General features: G+C 43.2%; 1 protein-coding gene across 1 annotated transcript; it reads left to right on the top strand.

Moving 5' to 3' along the window:
* The first annotated feature begins 1,015 nt into the window (after positions 1-1,015).
* Positions 1,016-12,497, top strand: AFG2B (AFG2 AAA ATPase homolog B). Its single transcript, XM_066635718.1, has 9 exons — positions 1,016-1,093; positions 1,937-3,066; positions 4,096-4,281; positions 5,476-5,631; positions 6,065-6,274; positions 7,955-8,182; positions 9,511-9,645; positions 10,012-10,137; positions 10,253-12,497. Exons 2-9 carry the CDS (start codon positions 1,996-1,998, stop codon positions 10,406-10,408), a joined length of 2,268 nt encoding a protein of 755 aa, XP_066491815.1. The 5' UTR covers positions 1,016-1,093; positions 1,937-1,995; the 3' UTR covers positions 10,409-12,497.
* The last annotated feature ends 2,073 nt before the right edge of the window (positions 12,498-14,570 follow it).

Raw genomic sequence — 14,570 nt, 5'->3', positions numbered from 1 at the left:
GGAGTAAGCCCCATTGACTATAATGAAACTTACTTCTGAGTTGACATGCATAGGATTGGGCTCCTAGTGTTGTGCTCAGAAGGCTGAATTTCGCAATATAAATTTTGGGATTCAAGTCTACCTGAAAGTCATATTATCTCTGCCTTTAGATGTGCTTAACTTCTAAAACCTGATGTGCAGAACCTTGGCTGTGGCACTCACACACACTTCAATACCTTTATTGGCATATTAAGAATTTACAGAGAATAAATAACATAATAGAACAGCTTTAAAGATATTAACTTCAGACTTTGGCCTTAGAGACTACCGCTAGAAATTCTGCCACCAGGTTGGTAATAGGAGGGGAATAATCACTAAGAAGAATTGGGAAAAGATCAACAAGGGAAACAGGAAGGGCTGTGGCACTCTGTACATGCACAGTAGTTCTGAATAGTGGTTCTGAATTACTGCTTTCAGGGCTTGCCACTGAAAGCAAACTTCAGGGCTGAAAAAAACTCCAGCGTCCTAGGAGAAAGCAGGCTTAAACCTATGAAGTTGCCTTATACCAAGTCAGACCATTAGAGAGAGAGAGAGCTTTAAAATATATATGATCTTTTATTGACACAACTACTATAAGACACACCACAATCCTATGCATGTCTACTCAGAAGTAAGTCCCACTATATTCAATTGGGCTTACTCTCAGGGAAGAGTGCATAAGACTGCAGCCACAGAGTATTCTTAAAGGAGTGCAAAGCCCGTTAGACTTAGAACACGTGCTTTCTAATAACACAGGCATACACACTTCCTCCTTGCAGCTATGCTCCGCCCACCTCAAGGCAACATCCAATCAGATGCCACTTTCTCTTTCCCGTTCTATCTCCTCTGGTTGAGTAACCAATTAGTCTGCCTACATTACCCAGTATCCCCTTGGACTGTACAGGAAAAGGGACTCAATCAGGGTCTGTGCACGCCCCCTTTTGGGATGGATTGGCAGAGGCACTAGCCAATTAGTGCATTGCTTTGCAAGACGAGCACTTCTTTGGGAGAAGGAGCACATTTTGCTGTGCTTTTGCCTGCCTTGCAAGGAGGAAGGACCGCTGGTGTATGGATGGTATTGGAATAAATGTGGTGTGGGGCTTATATGGAGGGAGGGAAGAGAGGGAAGGGGGTTATTGCTAAATGGAATTAGAAGTAAAAGTAGGAAACCTTGATCACTATGATTGTGTGGTTTGCAATGTCTGCTGTAATTTGTATCTGGTTTTGTTCCAGACACTGTTTTGCTTTTGGGCTGGAGGGAGAGGGAACAGATTAGCTCTGGAAGTTAAGGCACTGCTTGCATTCCCCCCCCCCCCAATAGATCTGTTGGCTGGGCTGAGCAATAGTTAAATTTCTAACCAGATGGTTGCTAAGCCTTAAGGTTGCCTAGAAGGCTGAGAATGTGATGCCCAAATGTGCCTGCATGCTCCTCTCACTGGAGAGCATTTGAATGCAAGCAGCAGCACAGCAATGCTATAGTATTCCTGGTGCCATGGCCCACGAAGCAGCTGTTCATGGATCAGACTGGTTTGCCCTCCCCTTCACAAAGTGAGTTGAATTATGTGAGGACACATTTAGTGACAGGGGTGTAATGGGCCTGGGGGTGCAATGAAGTTTAAAATCAGGGCAAGGATTGGTAGGTGGAACTTTGTGACATTACGGCTGCAATCCTAACCGCACTTTCCTGAGAGTAAGCCCCATTGAACAAAATAGGACTTGCTTCTGAGTCGACCTGGTTAGGATTGTGCCCTAAGATGTCTCCATTTAATAGAGGCACAGTTTAGGGACAAGGGGGGGAATACTCCCCTCTGCTGTCTATATTTTAAATGTGTGATTACATTTTAGGTGCATGTGTATTTTTTACTTGTTATGCAATAAGCACTCTTAAAGTTCTTACTTTCTTGTTTAAACTTCCCAGGGGAAGACATATGCAAATGATTTGCATCTCACACTGTGTCTCTATGATCAGTTCTGAAGATGGCTTTATTAAAGCTGCTCCCACAGGACCCAGGAGATGAAGGCACACAGAGGTGCAGACTGGGACCTGCAACTTTCTCTTCTCTGGGTGCCACACTGGGCTCCCCAATTGGGATCAACCTACCTACTGGTAGCTGCCTGTGCACCGCCTGGCCCAGGCATGACTTGGCTGATGGCTACTTGCAGCTCGATCTCAAATGTACAACTCGGGGTGTCAAGGAGAGCCAACTACGGAATCTCACTCTGAATGCTGACCATTTGAAGCTCCTGGAATATCACAAACTAAGAAAAGTGGCAGTCAAAGTGGTCCTTAAAAACCACACCCTGAAAAAGTCCATGTCAGATGCCATTCTGCAGGAAGTGGTCAAGGAGCTCCTGAGAAATGCCACTGTTTCTCTTCATCATGTTGTTAATTTCGCCTCCATTCTGGGCAACCCAGTAGCTTGTGTTGAAATATTGTCTCTGGAGCCTACCACAGAAGAAGCTGGCTTGGTGACCCTCAAAACCAATGTCACCATTAAAGAGGTGGTCTCGCTGGACTGGTATAACCATTTGATGGAGGACAATACAAGCCTTATGGTGGCAGGAATGGACGATGTCAGCAGCTGTTTGAAGGAGATGATTAACTTGCCTTTGCGCTTTCCAAAAACCTTGCAGAAACTAGGCCTTTCTGTCCCCAGAGGAGTTCTTTTGGTGGGACCTCCAGGAGTGGGTAAGACCCTTCTGGTCAAAGCAGTCACCAAGGAAGTCGGCGCCTGCCTGTTTTGCATCAACGGGCCAATTGTATACGGTTCAAGACCTGGTGAAAGCGAGGAGAACTTGCGACAAGCATTTGAACAAGCAAGAGAACTGTCTGCTGAAGGACCAACGGTTCTCTTTATTGACGAGGTTGATTCGTTGTGCCCTAAACGGGGAAGTTCAAGCAACGCCCCTGAAAACCGTTTGGTGGCTCAGTTACTAACTCTCATGGATGGCATCGACAGAGAAAATGAAATGGTGGTAGTAGCAGCGACCAGCAGACCTGATGCCTTAGACCCTGCACTGAGGAGGCCAGGCAGAGTTGACCGTGAAGTAATTTTAACTTGTTTCAGTTGTTGCGTCTGACTGTTGCTTGATGCATCACTTTTTGGCGGTGGGATGAGAAGAACCAGTAGACACCTTGGAACATCAGGGGTTGGGGGAGAACCATATATGCCACCCTGGGCTCCTGGAAGGAAGAATGAGTTATACAGTACATTTAATGAATAAAACAAACCCTTCCACCACCAACTCCTCAAAATTTGTTTGATTCTCTTATCAGAGCTTCACTATTTTTATGGAATATTCCTAAACTGTTTGAAGCTTGCTTTTAGTTGTATCTTCATTCTTGAGAAGAGTTAACATATCAAGGAGATTCACAGGAGTTGTGCCAGTTGTAGAGAAGTAGAGCTTTTCATCCTTAGCTGTTCTTGCTTCTAACTGGCTATTCCATTCTCTGTGTTTACTAGATTTTCAGTTTACATTATGTGTAAAAATCATTTCAAGATGAATGTAGTAAACTTTGGTAGAGAGGAACTGAAACCCGTTGTGAGAGTTGAGCCATAGATCCCTGATCAAGTAAGAAAAAAGGGTCACACCTAAAAGTTGTAGCCAAGAAAGACAATTGATGCCCTGGCAAGATCTCAGCCTGCCCTTGAGCCCTTTCTATTGAAGAGAACCAATGGCCAGCCTGGGTGAGTGGAGCCCTCCATTGCCCGGGAAACCTTTAGAAAGAATCCCCAGCCTAGTGGCTCACCACACAGGGCAGTTATTCAGATAGCTTGGGGATTTCTAGCTGTCGTCCTCGCAGCTCCCAAAATTGACACCTGCTTGGAAGCTACTTCTTCTGATCTGAGAGTATGCCCCAAATGGGACATGATGGGAGAAAATGCATAGTGAACATGTTCAAAATTGCACTCATTTTCGGTGCATCTGTCACATTTAGTCCTATCTCCCAAAACAGTTTCCAAGGCTGGATTGTAGCAAGACCTGATTCCAATTTTGCCCTGCCTTGCTTGGGGTTAAACAAGCAATTCGCAAGTTGTCAGGGTGAGATACATGACACTGTTGTTTTTCTTTTAGGTGATCATTGGGACGCCAACCCTTAAACAGAGGAGGTCAATTCTGCAGCTGATTACAGCTAACATGCCTTTGTCGCCTGATGTTAGTTTGCTTGAGCTTGCGGAAATCACAACCGGTTATGTCGGAGCTGACCTTGCTGCACTCTGCAGGGAAGCTGCGATGCAGGCTATGTCCTATGTCTGCCCAGTAAGAGTCCATTTCAGATGCCATTCCTGAGTCTTTTCATGTGTGGGATTTGTTCTACTTGGAGTCAAAGGTTCAGAGACTTTGCCTCTGTCATGGCGAGTGTGTAAATTGCGTGTGAATTGCTGTGCCAGGGCAAAATTACAACTTTGTGGGTATGGCCAGCAAAGTCAACCAGCCATCATGCAGGTATGATGGTTTGTGCCATCACTGTAGAATCCAAATGTATAGCTTAATAACTTGGGGACCCAAATGTGTGAGCTGATTGTCCATTGAGAGAGTTACTTATACTTGGTGTCCTGTCCTGGATCCTGCACAGATGTCTTGCCCTTATCTCCCAAACTCCATGATCATGCCTGGCCCCACATCAATCCACTCACACCCTGACAAATCCCTGCCTAGAGCCTTTGCTTGTTCAGCTTCACCACCCTTAGCCATCCAAAGGTCTCCTGTCCTTTTAAACTATAATGCTATACTGTTCTTCATTGTTGCCTTTTCTATCTGGAACCGCCTCCCAGAGTGCTGCTGAGATGCCAGTTTTCTTATTTCCTTTCATTCCCTCCTCAAAGCCCACTTTTTCCATGAAACTTTTGGTCCGAACTCTAGTCCCCATGCTTTACTGTAACTAGTCCGAAGCACATCCGTATGAAATAATAGTACAGGCGTACCCCTGGTATCTGCAGATCCAGTATCCATGGTTCTCTGTGCCCCCCCCCCCCAGCACAACCACTGCACCCTTTACCTTCCTTTTTTCTTCTTTAACAGGCATGTTTCTTGCTTTGACAGGTGCTAAAAGAGCAACACCGCAGGCAGACAGGCAGCCTGCATGCTAGGGGGGCAGGCAGAACCTTAACAGGAAGCAGGACAGTTCCTGCCTGACTGCCACTTTGTTCTTATAGTGTCTGCAAAAGCAAGAAACATGCCTGATTGTTAAAGAAGAAAATTTAAGGTGCGGGAGGCGTAGAGCTCTGTGCACATAGGGTCACCTTTTATCTGCGGTTTCCATATCCATGAGGGACCTGGAACAGGCCTCCCGTGAATATGCAGGGACGGCTGTATTTTCTTCCCCAGTTTATCCCTTCCCCTCTTTTAGTTTCCCCTCTTCCTTGTGTTGATTTTAGATTGAGCCCCTTGTAACTGAGACCTGACCTCTCAAACTTTGTCAGTATAATAAATTGATGTTTATTTTTTTATCAGGATTCAGTTAACGTGATTACCATGTCAGACTTTTATGATGCTTGGAAAAAGATTCAGCCGTCCTCTTTTCGAAGCGGAGTTGGACTGACGGACTTCAAGCCTGTCACCTGGGATCAAATTGGTGGCTTGGAAGATGTAAAATTAAAATTAAAACAGGTAGGAAACAGAGAATGCGCCTGAAGGGATCACAAATTGTGGAATATTTTGTTTAATTAGTTTTATACCACATTTTTATCTCTCCCTTTCTTCAGGGTACTCAGAGTTCATGGGGCTCTTCAGTATTATGCTTGTGAGATAGGACATTTGCTTGCCCCATTAAATTCCATGCATGAGAAGGAAGCTGAACCCAGATCTCCCAGGTCCAAGTCTGTTCCACTTGGACTTGCCTTTAGTCTTTTTGTGTTTGTTAAGAAAATATCTAAAGAATGCCTAAGATGCAATGTGGCCCTGGTGATTATGACAGGATATCTAAAACATGCCCTGCACAAGTAGGGAGTATGGCCAGATCTATGACATGCAGTTGTGTTGGCCTATGTGATCTAATAACATGAAAAATCAACAGAAGTTCTGCTTCTTTGTGTCTTTGCAGAGCATTGAATGGCCTATAAAATTCCCAGAGGCGTTCGTTAGGATGGGCCTAGCCCGCCCAAAGGGTATCCTTTTGTATGGACCATCGGGCTGTGCCAAAACAACACTTGTGAAAGCAGCAGCCACGAGCTGCCACTGTTCTTTTCTGTCCTTGAGCGGTGCTGACCTTTTCTCGCCTTATGTTGGTGATTCAGAGAAGATGTTGTCTCAGGTTTGGTTTTCATTCTCATAACCCATATTCGTCAAAAATATTATTAACCTACATCTATATAATAATGCCTATGTTTCATTTTTTAAGATCCATCATTTTGCTGTCTATATAAATCATAGTTTTAGTCAAGCAATGCTACATTAAACTGTCTTGTGCCTTCATTTTATATTTTATTGAAATGTTTCAAGATTTTTTTTGTTTGGTGGCAGAAATGAGATTGGTCTTTACTGAGCATGAAATACTTTAAAAAAAAATGCAGGCCAAAATTAAGCCAAAAGGTTTCACCCAACACAGATTTCTGTCGGTCAATTAGAGCCCAATCCTATGCATGTCTAGTCAGCAGTAAGTCCCATTAGAGTTAATGAGATTTACTCCCAAGAAAGTGTGGATAGGATTGGGCTGTTAATTAGTTCAGTTAACAGATTTTTTTTAAAGTTTGATCAACTAGAAAGTTGCCCCTAGGGCAGCAGTTTTGTTTTTGTTGAAGCAAGTTATTTTTAATGCTGGTGCTCATAAAAACTGGTGCCATCATAAAAGAGACATTCCCTCTTCGCTCCCATTTGGGAAGGAATGCCTCCTAATTTGTTGCATGCTGTGATATGGGCATGCTTCACCTGAAGCAAAAAAGCATACTGGCAGCCCAATTCTAGCTACCCCTGACACAGCCAGATCACATGGCCTGCATTGTACCTAGCACTAGTTGGGAGCCGGCTGCAGGTCTGCTCAGGGTAAGGGGATATTTTTTCTGATACCCCGAATAATGCCCCAACCAGCACTATGGGGCTATTCAAATCTCTGCCAGCTATTTAGCTGTTGGTAATGTAAGGCTACCTACACTACTGTTGGTTGGTGTAGGGCTGCCTAGCCCAAGAAGGGGGTTAGGATATGGGAGAAGAGGCCTCCACCAATCCAACCCCCTCCCGGGCTGAATATAATAATAATAATAATAATAATACAGGTATTTATATACCGCCTTTCTTGGTCTTTATTCAAGACTTTATTCAAGGCGGTTTACATAGGCAGGCTAATTTAAATCCCCGGAGGGATTTTTACAATTGAAAGAAGGCTCTATCTTTCAAGAGCCACAACAATTCAGATGTTTCGTTCTGATCTGGCCTCCATCCTGGCCTCCATCCTCCCACGCTCAGGAAATAGCTCGGCTCAGCTTGTCAGCTGCTTCAAGGTTGTACGGTGCCGGTGGCCTCGAACTGGCGACCTTGTGGATGTTATCTTCAGGCAAATGGAGGTTCTACCCTCTAGACCAGACCTCCTGCCCTGTCCTGAATCTGCTCCTTGTTTTACCCTCCCCCGCCCCAAAATACAACCTCCTTGCCACTCTCCCCATGCTCCTGCATGGGTCAGTGCAAATCCTATCTCCGCCAGTGGTAGGATTGCATTGGGAAGCATCTTCAGCGAGGTGACTCAGGCCTCCCTACAGGCTCTGCTGACTCTCAAATTGTCCCAAACATGCCTTGTGGCAAGTTTGCGATGCTCTAGACTGGCGCAGCAGCTGCTGCCCAGCAGAATTCTCCCTTAGGATTGCATTCTTAGTCCCAGTAAAGTATGCATAGGATTGCAGTGTAGAGCTCATACTGTTAATCAGCTCAATTCTTTAATTGAATGACGGCACTAAATTAATGCATGGATATTTAATTTTTTTCTCATTTTACCTATTCCAAGGTATTTCGCCAAGCAAGAGCAAATACTCCAGCAATAGTATTCCTTGATGAGATTGATTCTATCTTGGGATCCCGTTCGGTTGGTAGAACCGGACATGGTGTCCAGGAAAGAGTTCTTTCTGTCCTTCTCAATGAATTGGATGGTGTTGGATTTCAGATAACTGAGAGAAGAGGAAACAAAGCAGAACTGGAAAGTGTTGGACAAGAAAAAATGGAAAATGATAAAGAGGTATTGCATTGTATCTGTTGGCTATAATTGTTGGTGTGGCCTGTTAGAGCTCCTCATAAGGAGCTGCCTCTTTCTGTGCTATGACTCTGTATGCAACTGTTATTTTTATGCAAATAAAGGTAAAGTTTAATCCTTGGCTTTTATAGACAAACAGCGAATCCTGTCCTCTGCTGAATCAGTTGTGGTATACACTATACTTTATACTGCCAGAGTAATTTTTGCATGGCAAATATGCATTGCTGTTTATAACTCTTTGAAGGCCCTGTGCAGTGCTTAACCATGATTTGTTATCTCTCTGGTTCAGCATATTCTGGTTTGATTAGCTACTACCAGAATCTGCAAAATTACAAGCCAAGGTTGCAGAGTTAACACTAGCTAAATGTTACATTGCTACCCAAGTAAACCAAGGCCCAGCTCTCTAGCCTTTCTGCTTGCAAGGTGGCAAGCAGATCTTGCATGTTTCTCCCCATGCATGCCAGCTAAACAATGGTTTCACTACACACTTGGGATCTTAGCCAAGGTTAAGTCAGAAAAGCCTAGTTAGTGCTAACCGTGGTAAAATGTTGTCTACTTAGGGCCTAGGTGGACCGGGTGCTGTATGCAGGATGCAGCTTGGATCCTCCCACAAAAGCATCTTGCATAGTACTCCCAAATCACATTTAGGAATTGATACTGGAGCATCAACTATGATGGCTAACCTATCCCTGCATAGCTGATAGGTCTAGCTTTTAGTATTGTAGCCTAGAAACAAGTTTAATCTTTTCTAACCTGAAAGAGCAAGTTGGTCTGCTTCCTGTGAAGTTCATTGCTTATAATGCTAAATAGTTTTCTTTTGAAACTGTTTTGTTTGTTTGCGTCTCTGTATGCTTATTCAGAATTGAATATCATTTTCCTATAATAACAATGATAGGAAAGTTCAATAAATACCTTCTGATGACAAAATGAAATTAGTTAAATAAAACAACACACTAAGAACAAATGGGCAGCTTTGAATTCTCTTTTTCAAAAGACTTGGATAGGTTTCCTTGCTTTCTGATTTGATGTGCTTAGAAGTGTTATTTATATTACAGCAGCAGTGATTTTTATTCTGGATTATTATTCCGATGTATCCTGGATACAGAAATGTTTGCTTTCCTGTTATACCATATGGTTTTATCACGCTGAACAGGATGAAATAAACTGTTTTATGACTTAATTCTTGTTCAATTTACTGATGTGTAAGATGTGTTAATGCGGTATCCTAAGGCCACCCTACAATTTGGGAGGAATAGGTGGGGTATAAACTGCATGATAATTGTTTAACCATTTCATTTGTATCCTCTTGCTAGCTGGAACTTCAGGAGGTGTTTAACAAAGACGTTGTTGTAGTTGCTGCAACAAATAGACCAGACATGTTGGATGATGCTTTGTTGCGTCCTGGGAGGTTAGACAAGGTTATATATGTTCCACCTCCAGATCAGAAGGTATGGCACTAAATCCATCAATAAACTTTAATCAAAGGGATGTTTAATTCTAAGCATACAGTGGCTGGGTTCAGACATCATGTTGTGATTATTGTGATTAAACCTTCGTTGAGCATTACTGTTGTGAACTGTGGTCTTATGTGCTCCTTGCTCTCCTTCATGAACCAGGGGAGGGAATTGACAACTTAATTCCTGGTTTAAAACAAACTGGAATGTGTCACTTCATCTGCACTCTGCAAATCCTTGCTTGTTCTAACCACAATTTGTGAACAAACCAGTTTGATCAAACTGATCAAACCTTGGTGTTGTATACTTGTAAAGAGGTATATAAATAACTCTGGACTTTTCTTTTACATTCTGTAATAGGAAAAACTTTCTGTGTTGAAAATCTGCTCAGAAAAAATTCCAAAAGATTCAGATGTGTCCCTGGAAGCTATAGCCGCACAAGCTAACCTATTTTCGGGGGCTGATCTTGAAAATCTCTGTAGGGAGGTAAGGCTTTTTCTCCCGTTTGATTGACTGTTGACTAAGAATGTAAACATGACATTTTCTGAAATCATTTATTAATGCTACTTTAAATTTCATTAATGACTTCCCCCGCTTTTAGGCTGCTTTATTGGCATTGCAAGAGAACAGAGTTGAAGCAACGCCCGTGAAACACAGACATTTTGTGAAAGCATTGGAAACTGTAAAACCATCATTAACCCTCAAAGAACTGGCCTTCTATGAAACATTTTTTAGAAAATTGGAGTTGTCCTTGTAAAGCAGGAAGGGGGATGAACTCGTAATCCCTGTGTGTATTCAGCTATCAACTCTGGTGATGAATAAAGAGAAGAGAGATTAACTAAGAGGCTACAGGATGCATCAAGGGATTCTACCAGGACTTCAATGGAATGTAGATCTTGTGCTCCAGGGAGATGGGGGCATTTCTTGATGAACTCACAAGTGCCAGCCATCAGTTCTGTGTACAACAGGTTTCTGCTATAAACCTGCAGACCCATTTTCATCTGAGACTGTGGTCCTAAAGGGAAAACTAGAGCTGATCAAAAGACTGCAAATACACTTTTACTGAAACCTTATTCTTGTTTTGGGGTATGTCTGTACACTGTTTCAAGGTGCAATATAGATTGTGCCTTAGAATACAGAGGGCTCCCCTATTCATGCATCCCATATTCACTGTTTCAATTTTCCACAGATGTGGGGACTCCTGTCCCCCCATCCACCCTCCAGAGGCAAGGGAAGCTTCATTCCCTTCACCTCCAGAGGCTCTTCTGAGCCCCGCATAGGCTGCATGCATTCACTCACAGCCTCTGTGGGGCGCAGAATGACCATTTAGACCAGGGGTGCCCAAACCCTGGCCCTGGGGCCACTTGCGGCCCTTGATAACTCTCAATGTGGCCCTCAGGGAGACCTCAGTCTCCAATGAACCTCTGGCCCTCTGGAGATTTGTTGGAGCCCGCACTGGCCCGATGCAACTGCTCTCAGCCTGAGGGTGACTGTTTGACCTCTCACGTGAGCTGTGGGATGAGGGCTCCCTCCACTGCTTGCTGTTTCACATCTGTGATGCAGTAGGGGCAGCAAAGGAAAGGCCAGTCTTGCTTTGTGCAAGGCCTTTTATAGGTCTTGAGCTATTGCAAGACCTTTATTCATTCATATAAGTTCATCTTTAATATATTCATTTATGTAAACTTATGTAAATTTATTCAAATTTTAAATGTAAATTCTTTTTTTCCCTGGCCCCCGACATAGTGTCAGAGAGATGATGTGGCCCTCCTTCCAAAAACTTTGGGCACCCCTGATTTAGACCAAAAAAAGTTATTTCTAGTTTTTCAGCAAAACTGGATGTGATGTTTTTAAGCCTTTAAAAGGTATTGTGAAGACCGGGCAAGCCCTCAGTGGCACAAAAAATTATGTTCCATCTGTCAGAAGCCTAGACAACACTGATTTATGTGTTTAAATATATGGTTCTGACAAATCTGAAAGTGTGTCAATGACTATCATTTTGATAGGTCATTTTGAGTAGCCGCCAGGGAAAGAAATGGGGGTAGAAATCTTGTAAATAATAAATAAATATATCATGAGGAAGGCAGTTACATACCAGTCAAATACCTATTGTATAAAATAAATACCTTTGTGGAGTTTTGTTTTTTTTAACAAGCCTACTAGGTGTCTCATAGATCTTCAGATGCCAGTTTCCATAGAGAAGAACCCATAACTGTCAAAGAATTTGATTCACTGAAGTCCAGAATACAGCATGAACTGCAGCATACCAAGCAGCTGCCATTATAATAAACCACAATCTGCCTTGTAACTATTGGTTCACAAACAATCAAGGTTAAGAATTTTCCAGATGCCTGTCCTTCAGTGGGAGATACTGAAATGCATATGTATAACTATCCCATTGCAATTGATGTTTTGAAGAGCTTAATTTTGGCTGCAATCCTATGCATAGGACTCTGTTACGATTATACCTTCTGCATCATTTTGTTAGGTCACTGTCACTTATTTTTATTAATTCTCAAAGGTTGCCGGTGAATGGCAGTGGGCTGGGTCAGCGTTCATCTGTCTTTCTAGTTTTGAAGACAAGTGTTGAATGCTTCTTATTTTTACAGTGTTTTCCTTTTCCTGTCTATTATTCAGTCTGCTTCTCTGTGTATGGAGGGGATAAGCATAAGTAATTTTTTTATGTGACTTGTATAACATATTTTAATGTGATTTTTGGGGCCAGAGTTCTCAGAACAATTTCTGTATCACAGATGTTATTAATGCATTTTTTAATCCACTGTTCAGCCAGAAATGGATTGGCGAAACAGTCCACAGCAATTAAAATCGAAGGCAAATAAAGCGGAATCCAAAATGGGGCTCTATATTTTCATGGGTGTGAGTCCACATATGATGAAAATTTACCTAGCTGCTGCTTCCCTTCCCTCCAACTTTGCCCCCCTACTCAGGCTTCCATAATCTTGCTTTCACCCACACCATGGCAAGTGGGATGCCATGATTTGTGCCCGCACAGTGGAGGGATCTTGGATGCTTTTGCCAGTTGCAGCACTACAAGGGGGTGGTGTGGTAAGTATTGCAGGTGCTGCAATGTGCTGTGTAACTGCCACCTCCCACTTGCTGTCAGAGCCATTTTGGGCAGGGCTGAAACATGTTGCCAGAATGGCTCTGAGGGAGAGTGGAAGCGGCTGGTTATGCTTCAGAATCCGGTCCAACAGCAGAGGGAAGCATTGAAGGCAACACTGGTCTTGGTCAAGGGGTGCAGCCAAACAGCTGGCTCCCACACTTCTGCTGCAGATGTGTTCAGTATGTGTGAGAGAGAGCGTGATATGTACACACACAAAAATGTGGGGAAGAAGAGCTGCTGTGGTGGCAACCAAGCCAGCCACCAACTGTCAAGCACTGGCCAAACTACATGCTACAGTGAACAGTCAATTTGGTCCTATGTATTTGAAAAGTTAAACACTATTTGCAATCATGGCTGCAAGAGGGCCCAATTAGGCTCAGAGGTAGGGAGGATTGAATTCTTTTCCTTTATGCCACAACACCCTTCACAGTGGCAGCAGTGCCCGTTTCCCTCCTGAAATAGTTCTGTGGTGGAGGGAGGGGGGCATCTATGGCATGGATTCCATGAGGCCTATCCCTGTGGCATGAGGCAACAAGCTTTTAAGGGCATGATCCTAACCAGGTCTACTCAGAAGTAAGTCCTATTTTGTTCAATGGGGCTTACTCTCAGGAAAGTGTGGTTAGGATTGCAGCCTAAGATCAAACACGAAGGCCTAAACCAGGGGTGTCAAACTCTTTTCATACAGAGAGCCAGAGTTAGCATTCATGTTGCCTACTGAGGGCCAGAAGTGACATCATTTGGTAGAAAGTGACATCATTAAGCAGATGATGGCCAGAAATAAGCACCTTGTTCTCTTGACATCAATAAGCAGAAAGTGACATCATTGAGTAGACGATGGCCAGAAATAAGTACTTTGTTCTCGTGACATGACATCACTAAGCAGAAAGTGACATCATTAAGCAGGCGATGGCCAGAAATAAGTAAAGGTTGAGACTAGTTATTCGAGTGGGTTCCTTTCCAAGCACTCACATGGATTAAAAAAAACGCACTATAGCAAACCAATTTCAAAAACAAAGTTTCTTTCCTCCAGTGACTGAAAAACAACCTTGATGACCTTTTGACTCTAAGATAAGAGTCATTAAGAAGACAATCCATCAGCACTTCACTCAGCCCATTCCTTCACCAATGCAAAATGATCAATGCAAAATGCTGGGGGAAGGGAGGGGTCCAAAGGAGAGAGAAGGATTGATGCATTGTTAGCCTGCTGCCCTCTTTCTCTCTCATTAAGGAGGCTGTTGTTAAAGGACTGTTCAGTTTTTAAAAGTGATTTTAAAGGGATGCATTTTTCCCCTTCTCCAGGGATCAGCACATTCTTTCTCATTTGCAGGGGTCATTCATGTTGAGTCAAATCCGTGTATAAAAAGTCTGTGTATAAATAGGCTGGACTTGTACTTTATCCTCCAGAAATGACATCACTAAGCAGAAAGTGACATCATTAAGCAGATGATGGCCAGAAATAAGCACTTAGTTCTCACACAGAAACTCATTAGCTGCAAATAACAGAAGAGAAAATGTGCAACTCCTTTTCATGTTTTCAAGATATATGAGAGAGCCCAATTATCAAGCTGGAAGAGCCCAATTATAATGAAGGCCAGACAGATTGCATCTGGGGCCCACATTCGGCCCGCGGGCCTTATGTTTGACCCCACCTGAACCATATTCCCCTGGAGGCTAGTATGTACCATTAAAAGTGCAAGGCCAAACTGCACATTTAACATTATTTAACATAATGTGTAGTTTAGCTCTTACACACAGCTGAGAAATAGGCAGACATTTTTCAGGCATGTTTCACTCTTAT

The sequence above is a fragment of the Tiliqua scincoides genome, chromosome 8 (assembly GCF_035046505.1).
Source record: "Tiliqua scincoides isolate rTilSci1 chromosome 8, rTilSci1.hap2, whole genome shotgun sequence".
Taxonomy (NCBI): Eukaryota; Metazoa; Chordata; class Lepidosauria; order Squamata; family Scincidae; genus Tiliqua; species Tiliqua scincoides.
The sequence above is the reverse complement of the archived record's forward strand: the minus strand, read 5'-3'. Positions and strand labels throughout refer to the sequence as shown.

Coding starts and splice junctions, on each gene's coding strand:
- AFG2B (XM_066635718.1), top strand. CDS start 1,996: ATGGCTTTATTAAAGCTGCTCCCACAGGACCCAGGAGATGAAGGCACA. Junction 3,067..4,095: donor CAGGCAGAGTTGACCGTGAA/GTAATTTTAACT, acceptor TTTTTCTTTTAG/GTGATCATTGGGACGCCAAC. Junction 10,138..10,252: donor TTGAAAATCTCTGTAGGGAG/GTAAGGCTTTTT, acceptor CCCCGCTTTTAG/GCTGCTTTATTGGCATTGCA.